This window comes from Silene latifolia, chromosome 3, assembly GCF_048544455.1.
Source record: "Silene latifolia isolate original U9 population chromosome 3, ASM4854445v1, whole genome shotgun sequence".
Taxonomy (NCBI): Eukaryota; Viridiplantae; Streptophyta; class Magnoliopsida; order Caryophyllales; family Caryophyllaceae; genus Silene; species Silene latifolia.
In genome coordinates, this window is record NC_133528.1 from 106,089,010 (window position 1) to 106,112,026 (window position 23,017).

The 23,017-nt window shown below is 39.9% G+C and overlaps 5 protein-coding genes and 1 long non-coding RNA gene across 6 annotated transcripts; all 6 read left to right on the forward strand.

The window, feature by feature from the left end:
- The first annotated feature begins 211 nt into the window (after positions 1-211).
- On the forward strand, positions 212-785 carry LOC141646215 (uncharacterized). Its single transcript, XR_012545437.1, has 2 exons — positions 212-440; positions 533-785. It is a non-coding gene; the product is annotated as an uncharacterized LOC141646215 (long non-coding RNA).
- Positions 786-1,122: 337 nt separating this feature from the next.
- On the forward strand, positions 1,123-2,846 carry LOC141649434 (uncharacterized). Its single transcript, XM_074458125.1, has 2 exons — positions 1,123-1,159; positions 2,176-2,846. The coding sequence occupies exons 1-2, from the start codon at positions 1,123-1,125 to the stop codon at positions 2,844-2,846; spliced, it is 708 nt and encodes a 235-aa protein (XP_074314226.1).
- A 221-nt stretch (positions 2,847-3,067) lies between these two features.
- Positions 3,068-4,014, forward strand: LOC141649435 (uncharacterized). The gene is made up of 2 exons (XM_074458126.1): positions 3,068-3,566; positions 3,887-4,014. The coding sequence occupies exons 1-2, from the start codon at positions 3,068-3,070 to the stop codon at positions 4,012-4,014; spliced, it is 627 nt and encodes a 208-aa protein (XP_074314227.1).
- A 10,578-nt stretch (positions 4,015-14,592) lies between these two features.
- LOC141646216 (uncharacterized) lies at positions 14,593-17,169 on the forward strand. The gene is made up of 6 exons (XM_074454190.1): positions 14,593-14,696; positions 14,831-14,963; positions 15,073-15,176; positions 15,491-15,662; positions 15,746-15,886; positions 16,121-17,169. Exons 1-6 carry the CDS (start codon positions 14,656-14,658, stop codon positions 16,967-16,969), a joined length of 1,440 nt encoding a protein of 479 aa, XP_074310291.1. The 5' UTR covers positions 14,593-14,655; the 3' UTR covers positions 16,970-17,169.
- Positions 17,170-17,587: 418 nt separating this feature from the next.
- On the forward strand, positions 17,588-20,044 carry LOC141647825 (putative polyol transporter 4). The gene is made up of 2 exons (XM_074456164.1): positions 17,588-18,178; positions 18,449-20,044. The coding sequence occupies exons 1-2, from the start codon at positions 17,956-17,958 to the stop codon at positions 19,804-19,806; spliced, it is 1,581 nt and encodes a 526-aa protein (XP_074312265.1). The 5' UTR covers positions 17,588-17,955; the 3' UTR covers positions 19,807-20,044.
- A 75-nt stretch (positions 20,045-20,119) lies between these two features.
- LOC141647824 (putative polyol transporter 4) lies at positions 20,120-22,735 on the forward strand. Its single transcript, XM_074456163.1, has 2 exons — positions 20,120-20,764; positions 21,077-22,735. The coding sequence occupies exons 1-2, from the start codon at positions 20,545-20,547 to the stop codon at positions 22,438-22,440; spliced, it is 1,584 nt and encodes a 527-aa protein (XP_074312264.1). The 5' UTR covers positions 20,120-20,544; the 3' UTR covers positions 22,441-22,735.
- The last annotated feature ends 282 nt before the right edge of the window (positions 22,736-23,017 follow it).

A 23,017-nucleotide genomic window follows, 5' to 3' on the forward strand; every position in this document is an offset into this window, starting at 1 on the left:
TGGGATGGATCATGTCAAGACAGGTCGGGTTAGGTCAGGTCAACTCATGTTCGGTGGGGTTAAATCAAGTCTGGTTCAATTAGGTAAACCCATTTGGGGGTTGGGTAAGGTCAGTTATGATACAGGTTGATTTGTGTCATTACACAATTGAGGGTGATTCAGTTTGAGTAAGGACTATTTTCTCCTAAAACATTGTCTCGTTACACCTCAATGGCTCCTAAAAATGATTGTATAGTACTATAGCTCGAGTAACTGATGAAATCTATGAAGGTACTTCAATTAAACACGCTGTTGCTAATTTCTCTCCTTCTCACATGGCTGTTCTTCCAACTTTCATTTTTCCGATCTTCTGAAACTTTTCAGGAATCGCCATCGGAGGAGATGTCTTTCCTGGTTCAACTCTCTCAGATCACGTATTAAGGTTCAACATTATCCCACGGGTACTTTCCTTGTTGCATAATCATTTTTTACTGTTCTATGGGTAGACTTGAAGCTGCGGAAGGAGTTCTAATTACCTTCATAATTTGGATAGGTTAAGGCAGTAAGGCTTATGGGAGGGCTATGCCGATTTATTGCTAATGAAGATCTACTATATAAAATCAGGAGTGCTAATTGCCGCCATTTGGCCGAGGACCTTTGTTTTACATCGAGTTATGTTATAATTTGGTTTCTATTTTTGTTGATAGGATAGTTGTCTTAATATATTTGGATCTTTTCGTATTGACTTCAGATAATCGATTGATTGTATAAACATATTTGCTGATTATTGAATCATCTTTTGCATTTGTGATCATGTGTAGTAGTAATGTATTGGGTAATAATATAGTAATATATATATTTTTTTTATTAAAATTAATAATTATAAACATCGGATTTTTATAAAAAACCGATGTCTATATTTTACAATAGACATCAGACTATTTAGATATCTGATGCCTATGGCAAGGAATGGACATCGGACTTCCAAAAAGGTTGATGTCTATATGTCATATGGACATCAGATATATAGAAATCCGTTGTGCAAATTTTAATGGACATCGGTTTAAAATCCGATGTACATTAATCCACAATGGACATGACCAAACTCTACATCGAGTGTGTATCCGATGTCCATATACCAAAATGTCCGATGTGGATAACGAATTTTGTAGTAGTGTTGGTAATTGTTGTTGTATAATTTGGTTGGTTGTGTTTGTCTGTGGTTCGCGAGGCGCATCCTCGGCTGAGTGGAGTCACTTGCGGGAGTGGCTTCACGTCCTTCATTCGCCCTTTGTGGAACCCGCTACAGGAGGGGATGTGCACATTAAGGAACTTGGGTTTTCGCTCGGAGTTGATGAGCGGGGATTTGGTGGGAACGGTTGCGGTCCCCCACTGGCGGCGTGGAATATCTGTTGCGATGGATATTCTGGCAGGGCTACACACTTTAGTGTGTAGTCAGGTGATTGGTGATGTGACGGTGTTGGAGATTGTGATTGTGTATCTATTGTTGTTTATCCTATATTGTTTATGTAGTAACTGACCCCGTTTAAATGTTTTAAAAACTGTGGTGATCCATTCGGGCATGGTGAGCAGTTGTCTAGTAGGTATACTGTGGATATGCGCGGGATTAGCTGGGGATGGAGTCGCCACGAGTCTGATAGTAGTCTTCTGCTGTGTTATCATAATACTTTTGTTTACTTTAGTTGCATTTTTGGTTTTAGAACAATTGTACTTTACTTTACAGTCGGTTTTGATGTAATCACTTTAAACTTATTTATCTAAAGTATGTTCTTTTATGGTTAATTTGATATACATTACCTCGGGTAACCGAGATGGTAGCACTTCCATGCATTAGGTGGTCTTGGTAAGGCACCTTGGGGTATGGGGGTGTTACATTTGGCTTCTACTTGAGAAACCTGTTCGCGACTTTATTATTTTGTGGCACTTTGTCTATGCCGAGCAGAGTTTGGGACGAAACTTGGCAGCTGCTATCGGACGACATCCTTCATAGGCAATGTAATGTTCTTAACAATTAAGGTATGTCTTTAATTAATAGTAAAGATTTACTGCTCTTTTAATTAGAACAACTTTAAAACAATTGTTCATATTTCGTATTCTTACCTTCATCTATTCCATGCATTTATTGTTGCAGTATATAAAATCACATAGATAATATTGCCTTTTTTGGTACACCAGATTTACAGCTAATCGATGAAGAGTTGCAAAATTATGCACTTATTGATATTGAAAATTCTCTTCAAATAAATGGTAGTTCACTTAGTCGATTTGAGGGAATACCGCTCCCAGATATGTCTACGTCACATCATCGAAATAGTTTAGTCATGAATGCGTTGTCGTATGACAGACAGTGCTTGAGTGAAGAACATGAGATTCAGCTATCTTCAATGATTGACGAGCAGAGGTTGGTGTATAATGAAGTTATGGAAGCTGTTTTAAATAATAAAGAAGGAGTGTTTTTTGTTTATGGATATGGTGGAACTGGGAAAACGTTCCTTTGGAGAACTTTGTGTGCCGGTTTCAGAAGTAAGGGCGATATTGTTGTGGCTGTTTTGTCAAGTGGAATTGTAGCAACTTTGATACCAGGTGGTGTAACAGCTCATTCCAGGTTTGGAATTTCTACTAATGTAACGGAGGACTCCATCTGCTCTCGAATTAAGCCCGACAGTGATTTAGCTGAACTTTTGATACGTGCTAAACTCATAATATGGGATGAAGCACCGACGACTCATAGACATTGCTTTGAGGCCCTTGATAAAAGCTTGAAAGATGTAATGCGTCTTTTGCACGTGGGAAATGCTGAACTACCGTTTGGTGGGAAAGTTGTGGTATTCGGGGGTGATTTTTGACAGACTTTACTGGTTGTTTCGAAAGGAAGTAGAGCAGGTGTTGTGGATGCATCCCTGTGTTCATCGTATTTGTGGTATTTCTACAAGGTATTTATGTCTTTATTTAAATATCAATATTACCGTTTTATGTGAGTCTTATATTACTTAATTTATTATTGTCGTACTGCTTTTAAATGATATAAAATTTATAATATGTATACGTACTTAGATTGACCAAAAATATGCGATTGCAAGTTGGTAGTTCAACCGACAATGTCGAGGAGTTACAAAAATTATCTGAATGGCTCTTGGAGATTGGAGATGGTATAGCAGGCGGTGAAAATGATGGAGAAGTTGATCTAGAATTACCAGCCGACTTACTCATTCGGGATGTGACGAATCCTATTAAGACATTAGTAGATGTCACTTATCCGGATCTGCTTGCACAATTGTGGAATCCGGAATATCTCCAACAAAGGTCAATCCTCGCCCCTACTCACGAGATTGTTGAATCAGTAAATGAATATGTTTTGTCGCTTATTAAAAAGGATGAGAGAATTTATTTAACCTCCGATGAGGTGTGTAGTGATGACAGAGGTACAGGTGACGGTGACATACACTCTACTGAATTCCTCAACAGTATCAAATGTGTCGGACTCTCGAATCACCGATTGAGGTTGAAGGTCTGTGCTATGGTGATGCTTCTACGAAACATTGATCAATCACGTGGGTTGTGTAACGGTACGATACTAATTGTGACTGATCTGGGGCACGCGTGATAAGATGTACTGTCTTAACTGGTAGTCATAAAGGTGATAGAGTGCATATTGCTCGACTAACACTTACTCCATCGGACACCAGTAGATTTTTCGTACGTTTCAGTAGAAGGCAATTCCCTATCGCTGTTTGTTTTGCGATGACGATAAACAGGAGTCAAGGGCAGTCTTTATCTCAGGTCAGCATCTATCTTCCAAGACCAGTGTTTAGTTATGGCCAGCTTTATGTGGCACTTTCCAGGGTCACACGAAAAGAAAGCTTGAAAATTCTAATTTGTGATTCAGATATGCGTACATCTACTACGACTATTAATGTAGTTGTTAGGCCTGGAAATCCGCAGACCACTCTGATCAGCATTTCACCTGAACCTGACCACCAGGCTCTCAGAGTGCCAGGCTCTCAGGGCACATGAAGTTAGGCGCCAGGCCATGGAGAGGACAATGGTCTAAATATCAGGACAATATTTGACCAAATCCGCGTACATTAAAGGAAATAAATACGCAGCATTAAGTGTAAAGATTATGCAGTAATTGCGGTAATTAAGAGTGATATATTTGGTAATTATTACCAGCAATTATGGAGAATATTCAGCCTTTAATGACCAGATCAAAGCAGCCGTTCAAGATAAAAGACTATATAAGGAACACTTTGGAGCTATTGGAAGGAGATCAATCGTACAACAAGAAGAAGGACACATATTACACAAAACCATTAGCATTATTGTTATCATTGGAATATTCTCTCAAAATCATATAGTGAAATCCTCTCCTAGCTTGGTGCCCGTGGTTTTTTCCCATTTAAGGGTTTTCCACGTACAAAATTGTTTGTCTTGTTATTTCTATTATTTTATTTATTGTTTAAATCGTACCCTGTCAACCTGACCAGAAATCTAATTAGAGCTAGTTAACCCTGCACAATATCACCCTGACCTGATTTCGCCTTGCGCAAAATCCACACAAAAAAATTGGCGCCCACCGTGGGGCATCTAGCTCTTTAAACCCTTCTTTATCATCTTACAAAAACTTAAAAAACTTACAACAAAAATGGCCCAACCCACCGTTGAAGATCAATTGAATGCAGCTCTCCAAAAAATCGCTGAGTTGGAAAGCCTGAAAGAAAAAGTGGCCCAAACTGAAGCAGAGATCCTGCAATTGAAAGAATCGAGTCACCACGAAACAAAAATTGGAAAAAACCCAAGGGGCAGGCTCTATATTCCAACCAGGAACCCCATTTTCATCAATCATCAAAAACATTGATTTTTCCAGTTTTGGGAGCCCAAATACTCCTAAAATCACTAACGTAGATGGTGATGAAGAGCCGAAAAATGATTACAAACCTGATGAATCTGCAGCAGCTATCATGATGGCAGTAGTTCAGGAGATCAAGAAACTCAATGAAAAATTTGACAAGATACCAGGAGTACCTGCCAGTATGGAAGAAGCTGCCCCTGACAACTATGCTGATTCACCCTTCATAGACGAAATAGCCAAAGTAGACCTACCAAAGAAATTCACAATTCCATCCATGAGGGTCTATGATGGAACCACGGATCCACAAAATCACGTGGCTCTTTACAAGCAGAAAATGTTGGCTGCGTCCATTCCCAGCGAATTCAGACAAGTTTGCATGTGTAAGGGATTTGGGACGACCTTGACTGGCCCTGCCTTGCAATGGTACATCAACCTGCCTACTGGCAGCATCCATTCCTTTGCCAACCTGATTAACAGTTTCAACCAGCAGTTCGCAAGTAGCAGGGAGTTGGAGAAACGATCCAGTGACCTTTACCGAATTACACAGAAGCCTGATGAAACACTCAGGACATTCCTTGCAAGGTTCAACAAAGAAAAAGTATATATACCCAGGTGTGATGTTGGAACAGCAGTGGAGGCGTTTAGACAGGGGTTACTACCACATAGTGACTTGTACAGTGAACTCACTAAGTATCCCTGCCACACCTTCGAAGATGTTCAGGCAAAGACCCTTGCCTTCATCAGGCTGGAAGAAGATAAAAGCTACAAGCTTGGATCACCCAGTGGACCAAGGGATCATGAAAACAGTAATAGGAAAAGCAACAGAGGGAACAATTACAGACCTACTCCATATTCCAGGCCAGATCAATCAGAAGTCAACCTGACTCATGAATATCAAGGTAAGGTTAAGGTTTATCCACCTATCTCCGAACATAACTTTTGTGTTGATACTGCAGGATTGATCCAGAGGCTTGACAACATGGGAACGACTGTTAGATGGCCCAGGAAGGTAGAAAATCCAAATCCCAGAAGAGACAATTCAAAATGGTGCGAATTTCACATGGATATTGGACACACCACGGATGATTGTTTCACTCTGAGGAAGGAAGTGGCCTACCTGCTGAAATCAGGATACTTAAAAGACCTGATCAAGTCAAAAGGCAGGAATGCAAACCAGGATAAAGATAATCAGGAGCACAAGCAGGATCGCAGCCTCCCTCCACCACCACCACTCTATGAAGTAAAATTCATATCAGGCGGTTCAGAAATTTGTGGCCTGACAAGCTCAGCGGCAAAAAACATAGCCAGGACACCGAGGACCGTGTCACCCTGCAAGCTGGATCCAGTTCCAACAATCACTTTTAACGATTGCGACCTAGTAGGCATCCCTGATGTTCATCACGATGGCCTGGTCATTTCTATGCAGATTGGAACAGCCACAGTAAGAAGAATCCTGGTAGATGGAGGCAGCTCAGTAAACTTGATCATGCTTGACGTACTGAAAGCCATGAAGATAGACGAGGATCAAATCACCAAAAAATCCAGCGTCCTAGTAGGGTTCAGTGGAGAAACCAGGAGCACTCTAGGAGAGATCCACCTCCCAACCTATGTGGAAGGAGTCTCATCCTATGAAAAGTTTGGGGTTCTTGACTGCTTGTCATCCTACAACGCCATCCTGGGCAGACCCTGGATTCACAACGTCAAGGCCGTACCATCAACCTATCACCAGTGCATCAAGATACCAACAGACTGGGGCATAGCCACAATTAAAGGGGATCACAAGACAGCCCATGAGTGCTACACAGCAGCCTTGAAGCCTTCCAAGGCAGGTAAGTCCCTGGCATAGCAATTACAATATCCTGTCAGGAGCACGTATGTAGCACCTCCCAGAATGGAAAAAGATCAGGTAATTCTAGACCCTGAGTACCCTGACAGGTATGTTTTAATAGGATCTGACGCACCAGATAATGTCAGGCCTGAATTGGTAAATTTCCTTAAAAATAAATCATCTTGGTTTTCTTGGTCACATTTTGATATGACTGGAATTAGCGCTGATATTATTACTCATAAACTCAATGTTGACCCATCTTTTAAGCCTGTGCAACAGAAGGCGCAAATTTGCAGCTGAAAGAAATACCATAATAAATGAAGAAGTAGAAAAACTCCTGGATATGGGGATGATCAGGGAAGTAATGTACCCTGAGTGGCTGGCTAATGTAGTTGTTGTGCAGAAAAAGAATGGAAAGTGGAGAGTCTGCGTAGACTACACTGACCTGAACAAAGCATGTCCTAAAGATCCGTTCCCCCGCCTCATATTGATGCTATGGTAGACGCAACAAATGAGGCCACGAGATGCTAACATTCATGGATGCTTCCAAAGATTCAATCAAATAAAGATGCACCCTCGACCAGGAGAGTCTGCGCATTCATTACAGGATCGAGGCATATCTTTGTTACACCGCCATGCCTTTCGGCTGAAGAATGCGGGGGCAACGATCGTCGCCTTTGGTCAACATGATGTTTAAAGACCGGATAGGTGACATCATGGAAGTATACATAGATGACATGGTGGTGAAATCCAAGAATGCGAAGATCACGTGAAGCACTGGAAGTAGCATTTGAGATATTACAAAAATATAACATGAAGTCGAACCCGCAAAATGCCACTTTGGGGTCTCTGCAGGCAAATTTCTTGGATATATGGTCACAAAAAGAGGCATAGAAGCAAGCCCCGAACAGGATAAAGGCCATCCTGGAACTACAGTCACCCAAGTCTGTCAAGGATATCCAAAAATTGACAGTAGGGTAGCCGCCCGAACCGCTTTATATCAAGATCTTCCGAAAGATGCAAGACATTCTATAACTTACTCGGGAAAAATAAACAATTCCAGTGGACGGACGAACATGAGGCGGACTTTCCAGGATCTAAAATCCTATTTATCATCTCCACCCTTACCGGCTAAACCAGAAAAGGGAGAACCTTTGTCAATATACCTATCATCTGTCACCGACACAAAGAATCGTGCGATCCTAGTGAAAGAACAGGACGGGCAGCAACATCCAATCTACTATGTATGTAAAAGCACGCTAGATGATCTTTGAGTTGAGGTATGGACTACTTGAAAAATATGTTTTAGCATTGATAATGTCGTGTACTAAGTCGAGACCTTATTTTGAAAGTCACCCAATTATAGTCGGGACCAACTTACCCATAAAGTCTGTCCCACGTAAGCTGAACTTTCAGGCGGGATGGCCAAATGGTCGGTCTGATTAGCACATATGACATCTCCTTTGAACCCGGGCAACGATCAAATCGCAGGCCCTAGCAGTTTTTTGTGGTGACTTCACCCCTAACCTGGAACCAGACCTAATAAAAGAGGTCAACCAACTAGAAAATAAAACCCTAGATCAAGAATGGACCTTGTTCATAGATGGGGCATCCAATGCCAGAGGGACAGGGTTAGGATTAGTACTTAAGTCACCCCAGGGAGAAGTAATAGCTAGCTCATGTGTAAGTGTGAGTTCAAAGCTACCAACAAAGAAGCAGAATATGAAGCCCTGATAGCAGGCTTAAAGGTATGTCTAGACCTCGGTGTTCAAAACCTAAAGGTAAAAACTGATTCACTCTTAATTGCCAATCAAATAAAGGGAATTTATACGGCTAAGGATGTAAAAATGATTTCGTATTTAGAATATGCAAAAAACCTTACCGCTAAATTTCCTTCATTTGATATCGATCAAATACCTAGAGACACGAATACCGGTGATGCTCTGCGCCACCCTAGGTTCAAACTTACCCCCGCTATTTTTGATAAAATACCAATTGTGCACTTATTAGAACCGACCATCAGCAAACGTGAACAGGTCAACCCTGTCAATCAGGATAGTAACTCTTGGACTAACCTTATTATGATTGGTTTCTCCGAGGAATACTACCTCAGGGAAGACATGAGGCAAGGGCCTTTAGAATTAGAGCTTCATCTTATGCTATCATCAATAACACCTTGTTCAAGAGATCGCAGGCTGGACCCTACCTGAGATGCTTGGAGCCTGACGAAGCCAAACTAGTACTTCAAGAAATACATGATGGACACTGTGGCAATCACAAAGGAGGAAAAAGCCTGGCAAGCAAAATTCTCAGGACAAAGCACATCGCCTCGAGGGCCGATCGCTCGGAATACTCTTCAAAATGCGAAGCTTGCCAAATCCATGCACCAATCATACATCAGCCATCTGAACTCCTTCATTCAATTTCCGCGCCCTGGCCATTTATAAAGTGGGACATGGACATTGTGGGAAAACTGCCTGTAGCTCCAGGACAAAAAGACTTCATGTTAGCCATGACCGATTACTTCTCTAAGTGGATCGAGGATGACTCTTACAGGCAAGTAACCGAAAAAGAAGTAATATCCTTCATCAGGACAAACATTATTTGCAGATACGGAGTCCCATCAGAAATAGTATGTGACAATGGAACTCAATTCGTGGGTAAAAGGACCCAAGCATTACGCAAGAATGGAACATCAACCTGGTAACATCAACCCCTGGATACCCAAAAGCTAATGGCCAGGCAGAGTCAAGCAACAAGGTAGTCATAAGTGCCTAAAAAAAGCGAAAAGAAGACGAGGCGGATGGGTCAAGAACTTCCATTAGTACTATGGGCAGACAGACAACTCCAAAAAGCTGCGACAGGCCAAACACCTTACTCCCTGGTGTATGGTGCGAAGCCGTCATCCTGCAGAAATACGAGTACCAACATCCAGATCCGGCTGAATAACGTTGAAACAAACAAAGACCGATGCAAGATAATTTAGTCCGACGAGAAGAACTAAGAGACGCTGCCAAAATCGGGATGGCATCATATCAACAAGCGATTACCATGACTTACAATAAAAACGTTAGGATCGGGGTCTTCAAAGAAGGAGACCTTGTCCTACGCAAAGTATTCCCAAATAAAAAGGAAAAATCACAGCAAGCTAGCTCCCACATGGGAAGGCCCTTACTTAATTGATTCAATTGTTGGACAAGGAGCATACAGGCTCCAAACACTAGAAGGGGAAATGATCCCAAGATCCTGGAATGTAACTCATTTAAAACTATTCCATATGTAAAGATCAGATCAAAGGCTACGATCAGTACAAATTCAATCACTACTCAACCCGATGTGCTATGTGATGAACTACATGCTTTATATGACTTGCCCGTATTTTATACCGCTCAACTAACCCATCTATTTTTGAATCGAACAATTATACATAATAAAAGATTATACGCATAAATATTCGGGATTGAGGGCTACTCTACTATATATTCCTGAAACAAAAATTTTGCACTTAATTGTGCCTAACGAGTTGGTAACCATCACCGGATACGGTAAAAAGTCGGGACCAATCGGGCATGAAATAATTGCCGACCGACTAGGTTTTCTGCCACGGATAACAACAGTGGGACGCAAAGAAGACGGTGCAAGGGTGTTTTATCCCGACCATCGATCTAAAATGCCCTCTCGACGGGCCGAATACTAAGCCCTCCAAACAGGCGGGGGACATAAGCCCTCCTGACAGGCCGGATTTCCCACCCTTTCAACCATTATAGCAAAAAACTATACTTGGTTGAAATACTTATGACAAACATTGAAACCAAAATATGCAGGTTATTTAACCAGAATAATGTGCAAATCATGCAAACAAAATATTTGACAGGTCAAACAGGATGAAACTCACAAATCAAGCAAAGACAAAAGTGAAATCAGCCAAAAGAAGGCCATCATGTCTATATTAATAAACCCTTACCTCCTGGGGCAAAGGTACCGAAATATTCATAAAGGCCAGGGAGAGCCCCCCTGACCCAAAACAGGAAAACGAAAATAATGTTTGTCCAGGGACATCCCCCCTGGATGGGCCAAAATACCAACTGAAAATTATAAAATATTACTGCTTCTCCTCGGAAGCATCAAAGATCAAGAACAACTTTGCTCCCCACTCTTAGCCAGCTCGGCCTCAACGTTCGCTCCCCGTAGAATCGACCTCCTGTTCATTTTCCAAATTATGCGGGTCAGGATACTTAGAAGCGACAAAAGCCATCTCTCAGTAGGTCCCATTTTTCCCCTGGCCTCGACAGTTCGACATGGCAATTTGCCCTTCCCTTGATATAGAAATAGAGGGAGGCATCATCCAACTTGAACTCCAAGTCATCCCTCTCCTAGGTAAGCTCTTCATTCCTATCCAGGGCCTCCTACAACAGCCGCGTGCTTGAAGCTGCCTCAGTCTTAGCAAAGCATCCCTCTCAGCCTGCACTCTTGTCAAATCAGCGAGTCTTGGCACCAAGTCGGCCCTTGCAAATTCAGCTCGAGACTTCAACCTATCATAATCTAATCTCATCAGATCAATCCTGGCTACCAAAGAAGTAGCCACGATAGGCATTGTGAGAGACAGTTGCGACACACGACCAAAGACGATAAAAGTATGAGTAACCTATACCAACAATAGAAGACTACCAAAAACAAAACACATGGAAATGATTCCAACATACCTCCCTTACAAAGAGCCGGGGCACCACCAAGAGGTCGATGAATGATCCATCAAGCAATCGCACGATATGCGGTCTCAACAGGGCAAGGGTGAGCATGACATCCGATTTAGAAGCCGCATAGTCCCTGATTTTCACCCTAGCGACCTCCAGGTTATCCAACCTGGCTCTCACCTCCTCGACCGGGGCGTAAACATCAACATCCTCAATTTTTCTTCGGGGGGTGTTGAACTTGTTTCAAACAGGGACAAGCAGTGCGAGCGACCTTGGCAAAGATCGATCGCTCGGTCAAGTCGATGACAGTTCAGATATCCCCACTTCCCCGAGGACCTTCCTCCTTAATCTTAGCCACTGGCCGAGAGGTCACCATACTAAACCTGGCAAGACGAATAGACGACCTGGTAGTCGCAACACGAAATGCTATATCAAAGCAATATAAACTAAGTATTATCGGGAAGGAAGTCCAGTAGAAAGAAAGGAAAAATCAAAAAGACTTATCGCTGAAGTGTCGGCACCAGCAGCCCCCCGACGCTTTAGCGACCACGGGAGCACCGTCGGCCTTCAAACAGCGAGGAAGGTGACCAACCCCACAACAAAGAGGCCGGGACCTCTCCAAAGGAGGAATAGCAAGGAAAGCAGAGACATTGGGAGTAGGGTACTCAGTTTCAGGAACCCAATCATCAACTGCACACATAAGAGGTATGACTTATTATTTTCATTTCATTTTTTCACTAACAAGAAAAACATGCAGGTTAAAGAAAGAAATCAAAGGACTCACCAGCCACACAGGCCTCATGATTTAAATACGCCAGATCAGGACCCACATAATTGGTCCGACAAACATATAGCCAGCAGACCCACCCTTATCATGGCCACTTTGTCTAAATTGCTCGAAGGGGAGTAGTTGACGGCTTGACCTTGAAACTTATACGGCCAGGACTGTTTGTTTTAACAGCATAACAGGTCTTCAAATCATCAAGAGAAAAAGAGACATTGTGTTTTTTACATAGGTTCTCAATAGCACATACAACTTTCCACACCATCGGCATCAATTGATAAGAAGGGACATCAATCTCCTTAATAACCTCAACCATAAGAGGAGAAAAAGGAAGCTTACTGTACCGCCCGAAAGCCGAGTCATGAATGCAGAACCAACCAGGACAAGCCCGGTCGGCCACGATGGGAGAATCCTCGGGATCCGGACTTCAGCGTCGGCAGGATGATTCCCTTATCCTTCAAAATTTTTTCGAACTCAGGCTTCAAACGGTTTGCAGGAGACTGAACTTCATTTAAAGCCTTCGTGGGCTTAAATTGAAAAGCACCATGAGATATTGAGATCATCTCCAATGGAGGATCACTCGTTTTATTTACTGTGGGTGAAGGAGCACCAGAAGAGGCAGGCAAAGTTTCAGAGGAGACTTCCAGGATTTTGAGGAGGAGGAGTTGCGGGAAGAACCGCCCCTGGTAGATTTTTTTCTTTGCGACCATTGTTTGAAGAATTATGGAAGATTGATTAAGAGATTTGGGAAGTTGAGAATTAAGATAACTGAAGAGAAAGAAAGTTAAGAAAAAGAAGACGAAGAAATTATGTTGATGAGTTCGAGTTAATGAAGCACCCAAGTATTTATAGCAAAAAGGATTAGGGTTTCAGCCGCAAAATCATTAAGGCAAGTTGCAGTAAATATCCACGCGTCAGCAGTTGCAGTAAAAGAGCCGTTACAGGAAATTGATCAGGGAAAATTAACCGTTGGGTGATCTTATCAAAATTGAAGTTATCTCCTCATTTTTTCGTCCTGGCACTACCAATAAGGAGATAAGGGGCAATTGTTAGGCCTGGAAATCCGCAGACCACCCTGATCAGCATTTCACCTGAACCTGACCGTCAGGCTCTCAGGGTGCCAGGCTCTCAGGGCACATGAAGTTAGGCGCCAGGCCATGGAGAGGACAATGGTCTAAATATCAGGACAATATTTGACCAAATCCGCGTACATTAAAGGAAATAAATACGCAGCATTAAGTGTAAAGATTATGCAGTAATTGCGGTAATTAAGAGTGATATATTTGGTAATTATTACCAGCAATTATGGAGAATATTCAGCCTTTAATGACCAGATCAAAGCAGTCGTTCAAGATAAAAGACTATATAAGGAACACTTTGGAGCTATTGGAAGGAGATCAATCGTACAACAAGAAGAAGGACACATATTACACAAAACCATTAGCATTATTGTTATCATTGGAATATTCTCTCAAAATCATATAGTGAAATCCTCTCCTGGCTTGGTGCCCGTGGTTTTTTCCCATTTAAGGGTTTTCCACGTACAAAATTGTTTGTCTTGTTATTTCTATTATTTTATTTATTGTTTAAATCGTACCCTGTCAACCTGACCAGAAATCTAATTAGAGCTAGTTAACCCTGCACAATATCACCCTGATCTGATTTCGCCTTGCGCAAAATCCACACAAAATAGTAGTCTATCATGAAATTTTTCAATTTTTAGAATAATTTGAATATGTTAAAGTAGATTATTAAATTCTATTTCTTTATTCGGGCTTTAAAGTTTTTTATGTATGCAAATTGTATTTACAATAGTATATTACGTTATTACTCTTAAACAATTGCATTTGAACACATATTTGAAACAAGTGTAAACATTAATCATGTATAGATCGCTGATTTAGAAGTATTAGATAATTACAATAGAAATGCAAAAAAAACAAACTCATCAAAAAACATTAATTCCGACCTAAATACATACCCGTACAATTTTACACAGGTGTAAAACTAGTTAGTTAGTTTTTAATGTTACATCCTTAATAATCAATTTTAGTTTGAAATTGTTCAACATGATATCGCACAAAGCTAACTAGTTCTTAAACATTAAGGCCGCCCAAAAAGGATTAGGGAGAAAATAAAAATTGATTTTTTTTTTTTTTTTTGAAAAACAACAAATAAACGAACTTTAACTCAGTTTGTAAATGTATTGATGATTCAACGAAATTGTTCGTGGGATTGACTGAGAAGTTGATATGAACGTGGGATTTGAACATGTTTTACTTGGTATTTTTGTAAGTTTACACATCTACCCTTACTGCGGTTAAGTTGTAAAAACATTTGTAAAGCAAAACCTCCCTAAACGTGACAAGGGTAAAACAGGAAACATAAACAAACATGCATTGGCTTTATAATGCAGATTGAATATATATATGATGAGCTTACGCTTAGCTTAAGTAATTAGGTTATTAGATTAAAAAAAAAGTGTGCTTTTGGAAACATGCTCGACTTCTTATTTGGATGGAGAAAAGCTTCCAAATGGTATTAAATTTCTTTTAACATTTCTTAAGTCTATTCATGTAACAAATTATTCGGTTCGAGGCTCAGCCTCGAACCATGAAACTATGCATGCGCTTTAAATTTAATATAATTCTATTTCTTCTTGTATTTGACAGTAAGAAGTTGATCAAGAGAACTCAATGCCGTCTAAAGCTATTGAAAAGCAAGAGATTGGCCGTCACAAGGTTGTTAAAGGAAGACATTGCTCAGCTTCTCAAGAATGAACATGAAGAAATTGCCATGAAAAAGGTGGAATTTACAGTAACGTTTGCGGTTTGGTCAACAAAACAATACTTGGTAGTTTTCTTTATACTTTCCATGTCTTCTTTGGATTATAACCACCTTTCGATATTGACAGCTCGGCCAACTGTACGTGGATGAGAAGGTACTGTCAATATATGAGATGCTGACAACTTTCTCAGAGTTCATTCTGCTCAATCTGTCTTACATTCGTCGGCACAAGTATGTATCCAAAGATTTTAGCTCAGTTTTGTTTCTTTGATTTGGATGTCACAATTGATGCAAACAGGTCAATATTTCTGTGTTCTGTTATGTGTAATCTACACCGTTTTTCGCAGCTTTAAACATGTATTGATATTAGTTGATATTTGCTGAAGATGGGCTCAATATACGTTTGGTTATTAGTGATTTAGAAAACGTTGCATTTGATTACGATTTATTTCATCTGATCTGCATAACCGAGATAACAAATACAGTCATCAATTTGATCAAGGGTTTAATTTAGTTTGTAAAATTGCATTATGTTTTAACTTCAGGGATATTCCAAATGATATAAACGAGGCCATATCCACACTCATCTTTGCCTCTGCAAGAATAGGGGATCTTCCAGAACTTGGGCTTATAAGGAAGCTCTTCACGGAGCGTTATGGCAAGAGATTTGTCACTGCTGCAACGGAATTGTACCCGGGAAACCTTGTTAATTCTCTGGTATTTCAATCTTACAACTGAATTGCTAAGCTTTCTGTAATTTTTAACTTAATTGTTTACTGATTGGGCGCTGATAAATCAAGGTGAAAGAGAAGTTCACCTCACAATCAGTCCCGGAAGATGTTAGGAACAGAATGGTGGATGAAATAGTTAGAGATTACTTCTTCAAACCCGGACAATTCGCAATTGAATACAAACCAGATACTCATGATAAACTTGAAAAGGTACGTAATTTCTTTTTAATAAGCTATTCTATAGAATAGTCACGATTATATTACCGCAGTCCTCCAAAATTGCATTTATCACAGCCAACAAGGGTTAGATAATAAGCACAGTTTTACCACCCCCTTGTTGATAACAGACGATATAATAAGCACAGTTTTATTGACCAACTGTTATTCCGCAGTTAGAACAATGCGCATAGTTTAATTGATGATAAATCAATTACTGATTTTCAGGTCAATGAATCTACTGAAGTTCAAAGACACGATACGGACAGAAAGGAAAAGTGCACATCCGGCAACTCTTCTTTTGGATTTCAATCTCAACCCACAATACGCAATACGTCAAGACCATCAAGAGCTACAAATTTAACTCAGTTAAGTCGTCCTTCCGCGCACAATATTGGAAGACAGACTTCAGATAGCTCAATTCTTCATGTCGAAAATATAGAGGAGTTCAGGTCTGAAAACAACTACCAAACAGTAAACTTTGAGGATCAAGATCAAAGGTGCTTCATGTTTAAGATCGATACACACACACCCAATCATCACAATGACGAAAAACCAGCAAGGAAAAGGATGAGGAGGAAAAAGTCAGTATCAAAGGAAAAACCGTGTACAAATGATGTTCAACGTGAAATTTACTACAGTAGCAGCCCCGGAAATCGACGGAAATATCAGAAGAAAAATCATACTGATGAAATGGAAAGAAATTATTTTGATGGTCATATTGAAACATCCGATTGTTGTTGGAAACTTCAGTGTAGTTTGGACCAACCCTGCTATTTCTACAGCAATAGCAACAACAAAGGTTATGATATTATCTTATTGGGCAAGAGATGTGGTGATGTTCGGTCATATGTAAGGTCTAGGACTACGCCTCAACGGCACGAAAGGCAGATAATAAGTAAGGAAATCGAAAGGTCGAGTTCTGTTCCAGTTGAGAAAGGGTTCCATGAACACAGTGTTATTAGGAATGCTGGTTCTCCGAAACATGTACACCCAAAGCTGCCGGATTATGATGAGATAGCAGCAATTTTTGGGGCACTAAAGAAGGCTCATCTACAAATCAAGGGCACCCCATGAAATAGGCTCACATACAAATCAACTATAGCGTGTTCCTTTTTCCATTACCTGGTTTGAGTATGGATCATTTATTCTAACATGTTACGGAGTACTACCATTTCAATTTTTGTTTTCTTTATCACCAATTTCTCTCAAGTTTCTGTTTAATATTTAATGGTTTGTTCATCACTGATTTAGCTGATAAGTTCACTTCATCAATTTAATGGTTTGTTCATCACTAATAATTCAAATCCATTGTTGTAGCTTTAGAAAACACAGAGAAAGAACTACTTATACAGTTAAAAACAACCTGAAAATTACAGTAAGGCATGACAATAGTGTCGGCAGCCAAAGTTAGAAGAGCTCAGGAGGCTGTTATCAGTGGTGGTAGACCATTTGCAGAAACATTAATGGAAAAATGTTGTACCATATTAATGAAACCCTTCATTTACTTGTTTTATATGTGAATTAATATTCATAAGACAAATATATTGCTTTCCCTATGTACACAACACAAGTGATATGTACTTGAACAGTTGAAATGTGTTAAGCTTAAGACGGATAGTAGCGTCTTAACTCTTAAGGGAGACTTACTGAAAGGAAAGAAAAAAGAGAGGAAAAATTATGTTATACTCTTTCCCGCTTTCACCATCAAGTGGGTAGTGGGAGGAGTCAAATGAAGCAGCAAGCAAGTGAATAAGTCCTCTTTTGTAGATCTGAAAAAATAATTTAAATATTTACAAGTGGGTATTATATATTCTAAATTTTCTATAAAAAAATCTTCAAGTTGTAGCAATCTTTACTGTAAGAAATATAGTACAAAATTCTTGAGAAATGTCAACAAATGTATCACAAGTAACCTGGCAAGTAGTCATCCAACTTATTAAACCCAGAACATGGGAGACTACTCTGAAGAAACCTCAATATGATAGCATAGAAAATAGTTTAGTTTGATTCTTAGTTTACACAATCAAAATTGAGTTGGGATCAAGTGCTTAAAAGAGCACATGGGGTTGCTGAATGAAGATGGAGTGGAGCTATCCAATATTGATCTTACAAGTAATAAAAATAAGTATAAGAGGATGGTTGTCGAAATCGGAGAGGTTGATGTTGATGATGATGCTGATGCTGATGATTCTTCATTTCATAAGTTTGATGCCAACACTACAAGAAAATATGTTATGGCTTGCGCCTTTTTCGCTTCTGTCAATTCTGTTTTACTTGGATATGGTATGTTTTTCTTGCACATTCTTGAATATTTTTAGATTGACTGAATATGATTCGTACTCCCTATTTCTTTTGTTGGATTTGATTTTTGGGCTAGATGGAATATGGTTACCAATTTAAACAGTACATCAAATTAACCATGCCAAAAACTCGCTTGCTGGACAGCGTGATTTTGTTGCTGGATATCAGCGTTACCAATTTTGATGCATCGTAGCCAAGTATTTAGTAAAGTATACGCCTTTAAAGTATTGCTGATTTACCTGAATCTGGCAGATGTCGGTGTCATGAGTGGGGCAATCATATTCATCCAAGAAGAACTTCAAATAAGTGAGGTCCAACAAGAAATACTAGTAGGATGTTTGAGCATAGTTTCCCTAGTCGGTAGCCTAGCAGGTGGAAGATCATCAGATGCCATTGGTAGAAAATGGACTATGGGTATTGGAGCAATTATCTTTCAAATAGGAGCCCTCATAATGACCATTGCTCATTCTTTCCGAATCCTAATGCTCGGAAGGCTCCTTTCTGGGATTGGCATTGGTTTTGGTGCTACAATTATGGGTGTTTACATTGCCGAGATCTCCCCTGCTAACTCTAGAGGCTTCCTCACCACCTTCCCCGAAATATGCATCAATGTCGGAATACTTCTCGGTTATGTCTCCAACTATGCATTCTCTGGACTCCCGGCCAATATAAGTTGGAGAGTAATGCTTGCTTTGGGGATACTCCCTTCTGTTATCGTTGGATTTGCGCTCTTTGCTATACCAGAATCCCCAAGATGGCTAGTCGTTCAAGACAGAGTCGATGAAGCTAGATCAGTGCTATTGAGAACAATTGGAGATGAAAAAGAAGTCGAGGAAAGACTATCTGAAATCCAACAAGCTGCCATTAATGCAAACTCTTCAACATCAGAAGAGAAAGCTGTTTGGCAAGAACTTTTAAGGCCTAACCCTGTCGTTTTCAAAATGCTTGTTGCTGGCATTGGCCTACAATGTTTCCAACAAATCACAGGAATTGATGCTTTGGTTTATTACAGTCCCACAATTTTGAAAACAACTGGGATCGAGGATAATACACAACTTTTAGCTGCAACGGTTGCTGTAGGAGTAACAAAGACGGCTTTTATATTATTTGCACTTGTTCTTATAGATAGAATAGGAAGGAAGCCATTGCTGTACGCAAGTACAATTGGGATGACTGTATGCTTGTTCTGTTTGGCAGTCAGTTTACCATTCATGGGAAAAGGTCCCCTTGGGATTTCATTGGCATTATTATTAATATGTGGAGACGTTGCATTCTTTTCAGTTGGAATGGGTCCGATTTGCTGGGTTTTGACTTCTGAAATTTACCCTTTGAGATTACGAGCTCAGGCAGTGGCAATTGGAGTTGCAGGAAATAGGGTGTGTAGTGGAATTGTGAGCTTATCTTTTCTGTCGGTTTCCAAGGCTATTTCAGTGCCTGGGACATTCCTGGTTTTCTCTTTACTATCAGCTCTTTCTGTTGGATTTGTTCATATGATTATCCCGGAGACTAAAGGGAAGAGTCTTGAGGAAATAGAGTGTTTGTTCGAGAATGGGGAACGATTAAAGGATAGTCAGTGTAAGATGGCCGATACTGAGCGTTTAGTTTCATAAAAATGTTAACGACACTATATCAGAAGGTATATTCTAATTTTGAGGATGGGGAAGGATTGAAGGATGGTCACTGCTGTTACACTACAGTTCACCCCTGAGAAAGCAGTATTGATATCTGGAATTACGCTGTGAACAATTATGACGCTAGATACTAGAAAGTAGATAGCATAACATTGTCTTATTGAACTACTAAAGGAAACTTCCATATGAATGAATTTTGAACTTTCAATTCTGCATTTACAAGGAGTATTTGCTTCATGATTCTGTTGCCCGATAATATCATATTTCTTTTGAGAAATGCTACCGACATTCTCTTTTCTACCTTCTCTTTCCACAAGATTAAAAATCGTAATTACTTTTTCACATGCGGATTTTACTCTTTCAGATACATTTTTCATTAAGTTTCCATATAATACCCTTTTCACCTAAAACCTAAGCAAATTAACAGTATATCATCTCTGAACATCACAAATTCTTATTTAATACGGACCATTTTCGTGTTTAGTAAAATAAGCAAAATAGAAAACATTTGATAAATGAGTTAGTAGGTTGACTGGTCTATTGTTACAAGGTCAATGACACCTTCCCTCCTCAATCTCATTACTTTTAAGATCTAACCCATCTCAGATCATTCATTTTTCCCTCCTATAAAATTAAGTACCTCAAACATCAAAACTCACACCTTGTTTATTTCTTCATTTCTCCGTTTTGCAAACCATACAACTAGCTAGTAACAAAATGAGCTTGTTGGGTGGGCAGGAAAATGGAAGTCAAAACGTTAATAATGCTATTGAATTGAGTAACAAAAACAAGTACAGGAGGATAAACTCTGAGCTTGCTGAGGATCATGAGGGCTTAGACCGGATTCATCGAAACAATGACCGCGCTAAAACAGTACGGAAATATGTCCTTGCTTGTGCTTTCTTTGCTTCTCTTAACTCTGTTCTTCTTGGTTATGGTATGTTTTCTATTCTCATTTCATGTCTTCAAGTTTGACTTTAAATATAAGGGTCAACTATTGTGGTTAATGGCAACGAGGGTACCAAGAGATTTGAAGTTAGGAGGCGCAAATAAAAGGAAAGTTGTAGGAATTCTTTACATTTGTTTCTGGATGGACAATTTAGTAGAACAAGACGTGTTATAGGGAGTTGAAACCCACATTTACTACAAGTGTGCTTTTATAGACTACATTTACCAGCAAAAATGTGACATTGAATATGTGTGAAATGTTGTCTTGCAAATTACAAATGGTATGTTTATATATATCCAGATGTGGGAGTGATGAGTGGAGCAATCATATTCATCCAAGAGGACCTAAACATAACACAAGTACAAGAAGAAGTTCTAGTAGGTTGCTTGAGCATTGTATCCCTATTTGGCAGCTTAGCAGGAGGAAGAACTTCGGACGCCATAGGCCGAAAATGGACCATTGCATTGGCAGCAATAGTCTTCCAAGCAGGAGCAATTGTAATGACCCTTGCTCATTCCTTTGAGATGCTAATGGCTGGTAGACTCCTTGCTGGAATTGGAATTGGTTTCGGTGTAATGATTGCTCCTGTTTACATTGCTGAGATTTCACCCGCCGTTAATAGAGGATCCCTCACTTCATTCCCCGAGATATTCATCAATTTTGGAATCCTACTTGGCTACATTTCCAATTATGCATTCTCTGGCCTCCCACCCCATCAAAGTTGGAGGGTCATGCTTGGGGTCGGGATTTTACCCTCCGTTCTCATTGCAGTTGCACTCTTTATCATTCCCGAGTCCCCTAGGTGGCTCGTGGCCCAGAACCGAGTTGATGAGGCACGATTGGTTTTATTCAAAACAATAGAGAGCGAGAAAGAGGCTGAGGACCGGCTTGCTGAAATACAAATTGCAGCAAGAAATTCCGGTGGAGAAAAAGCTGTTTGGCTTGAATTACTATGCCCGTCTCCAACAGTATGTAGAATGCTAGTTGTAGGAATTGGAATTCAGTGTTTTCAGCAGATTACAGGAGTAGACGCACTGGTTTATTACAGTCCTGAGATCCTTAAAGAAGCCGGGATTGAAAATAAGACGAAGCTGCTAGGAGCCACAGTAGCGGTAGGAGTAACAAAAACCGGTTTTATATTGATGGCCATTCTATTAATTGACCGAGTTGGTAGAAAACCATTGCTATACATAAGCACAATTGGAATGACTATTTGCTTATTTGGGTTAGGAATCACGTTATCTTTTCTTCAGGGACAAACTTTTGGAATTGCTATGTCAATTTTACTAATTTGTGGAAATGTAGCATTCTTTTCCATAGGGATTGGGCCGATTTGTTGGGTGCTTAATTCGGAAATATTTCCGTTGAGATTGAGGGCTCAAGCGGTAGCTCTAGGAGCAATGGGAAATAGGGTGTGTAGCGGGTTGATTGCCATGTCTTTTTTGTCCTTGTCAAGTGCAATTTCCGTGGGTGGTACATTTTTTACCTTTGGGGTTGTTTCAGCTATCTCGGTTGTTTTTGTTTTTACGGTTGTCCCTGAGACAAAAGGGAAATCACTGGAGGAAATCGAATGGGTATTTCAGAAAAAGCTTGGACAAACTGGTGGTGATGAAATGGAACTGAAAGACAGTAAATGTTTTGTGCAAAACAGTGAATCAGTTTAGGTGAGGTAACTCCAGTTGATATTTACAATAACCCTTTTTAGAATTTATTTATCTTCAACATTGCAAGAGCATTACAGTTCAGGAAATTTCTCTATTCCTGGATATAAACATTCTTTTTGGAGGCACTTTGGCATGTTCGCAATTTCACTTAGGAAAAATTATGTTGTCATTCACAGTAATAGGTGATTTTGTATATGATATATGTTGTATATTTATATTTACTAGTTGTTCCTCCGCGCGCGATGCGCGCGGAGCTCCAAGGCCAATTTCCGTCTTTTTTAACTTATAAAGCTTGAGTATAATCCAATGCGATATCAGAAAAGGATATGAGCTTTCGAGCGCTCCTAAATTTAAGATTCCCAAATAATAAAGAGTTTGCGTATGAGCTCCAAATGCAGTGCAAGAAAAATGTTGTGCAAGACAAAATGCAGTGCTTGCTTCTTAAAAAAAACTCGTCATATCAATCGAGTGCTACACAAATGTATAACAATTTCTCCCACTATAACCATCAATGTCACTGACATGAAGTTTCTATCAAGTTTGAAAAGATTTGTAGGAGAGCTTTTACAGTTATAAC

Bases quoted from the DNA above. Each gene is read 5' to 3' on its own strand.
- LOC141649434 (XM_074458125.1), top strand. From the start codon at position 1,123: ATGTCCGATGTGGATAACGAATTTTGTAGTAGTGTTG. The intron at 1,160-2,175 runs GTAATTGTTGTT...TTGGTACACCAG, and splicing joins CGAATTTTGTAGTAGTGTTG to ATTTACAGCTAATCGATGAA.
- LOC141649435 (XM_074458126.1), top strand. From the start codon at position 3,068: ATGCGATTGCAAGTTGGTAGTTCAACCGACAATGTCGAGGAGTTACAA. The intron at 3,567-3,886 runs GTACGATACTAA...TTTGTGATTCAG, and splicing joins ATCACGTGGGTTGTGTAACG to ATATGCGTACATCTACTACG.
- LOC141647824 (XM_074456163.1), top strand. From the start codon at position 20,545: ATGAGCTTGTTGGGTGGGCAGGAAAATGGAAGTCAAAACGTTAATAAT. The intron at 20,765-21,076 runs GTATGTTTTCTA...ATATATATCCAG, and splicing joins CTCTGTTCTTCTTGGTTATG to ATGTGGGAGTGATGAGTGGA.
- LOC141647825 (XM_074456164.1), top strand. From the start codon at position 17,956: ATGGGGTTGCTGAATGAAGATGGAGTGGAGCTATCCAATATTGATCTT. The intron at 18,179-18,448 runs GTATGTTTTTCT...TGAATCTGGCAG, and splicing joins TTCTGTTTTACTTGGATATG to ATGTCGGTGTCATGAGTGGG.
- LOC141646216 (XM_074454190.1), top strand. From the start codon at position 14,656: ATGCTCGACTTCTTATTTGGATGGAGAAAAGCTTCCAAATG. The intron at 15,663-15,745 runs GTATTTCAATCT...TGATAAATCAAG, and splicing joins GAAACCTTGTTAATTCTCTG to GTGAAAGAGAAGTTCACCTC. The intron at 15,887-16,120 runs GTACGTAATTTC...ACTGATTTTCAG, and splicing joins CTCATGATAAACTTGAAAAG to GTCAATGAATCTACTGAAGT.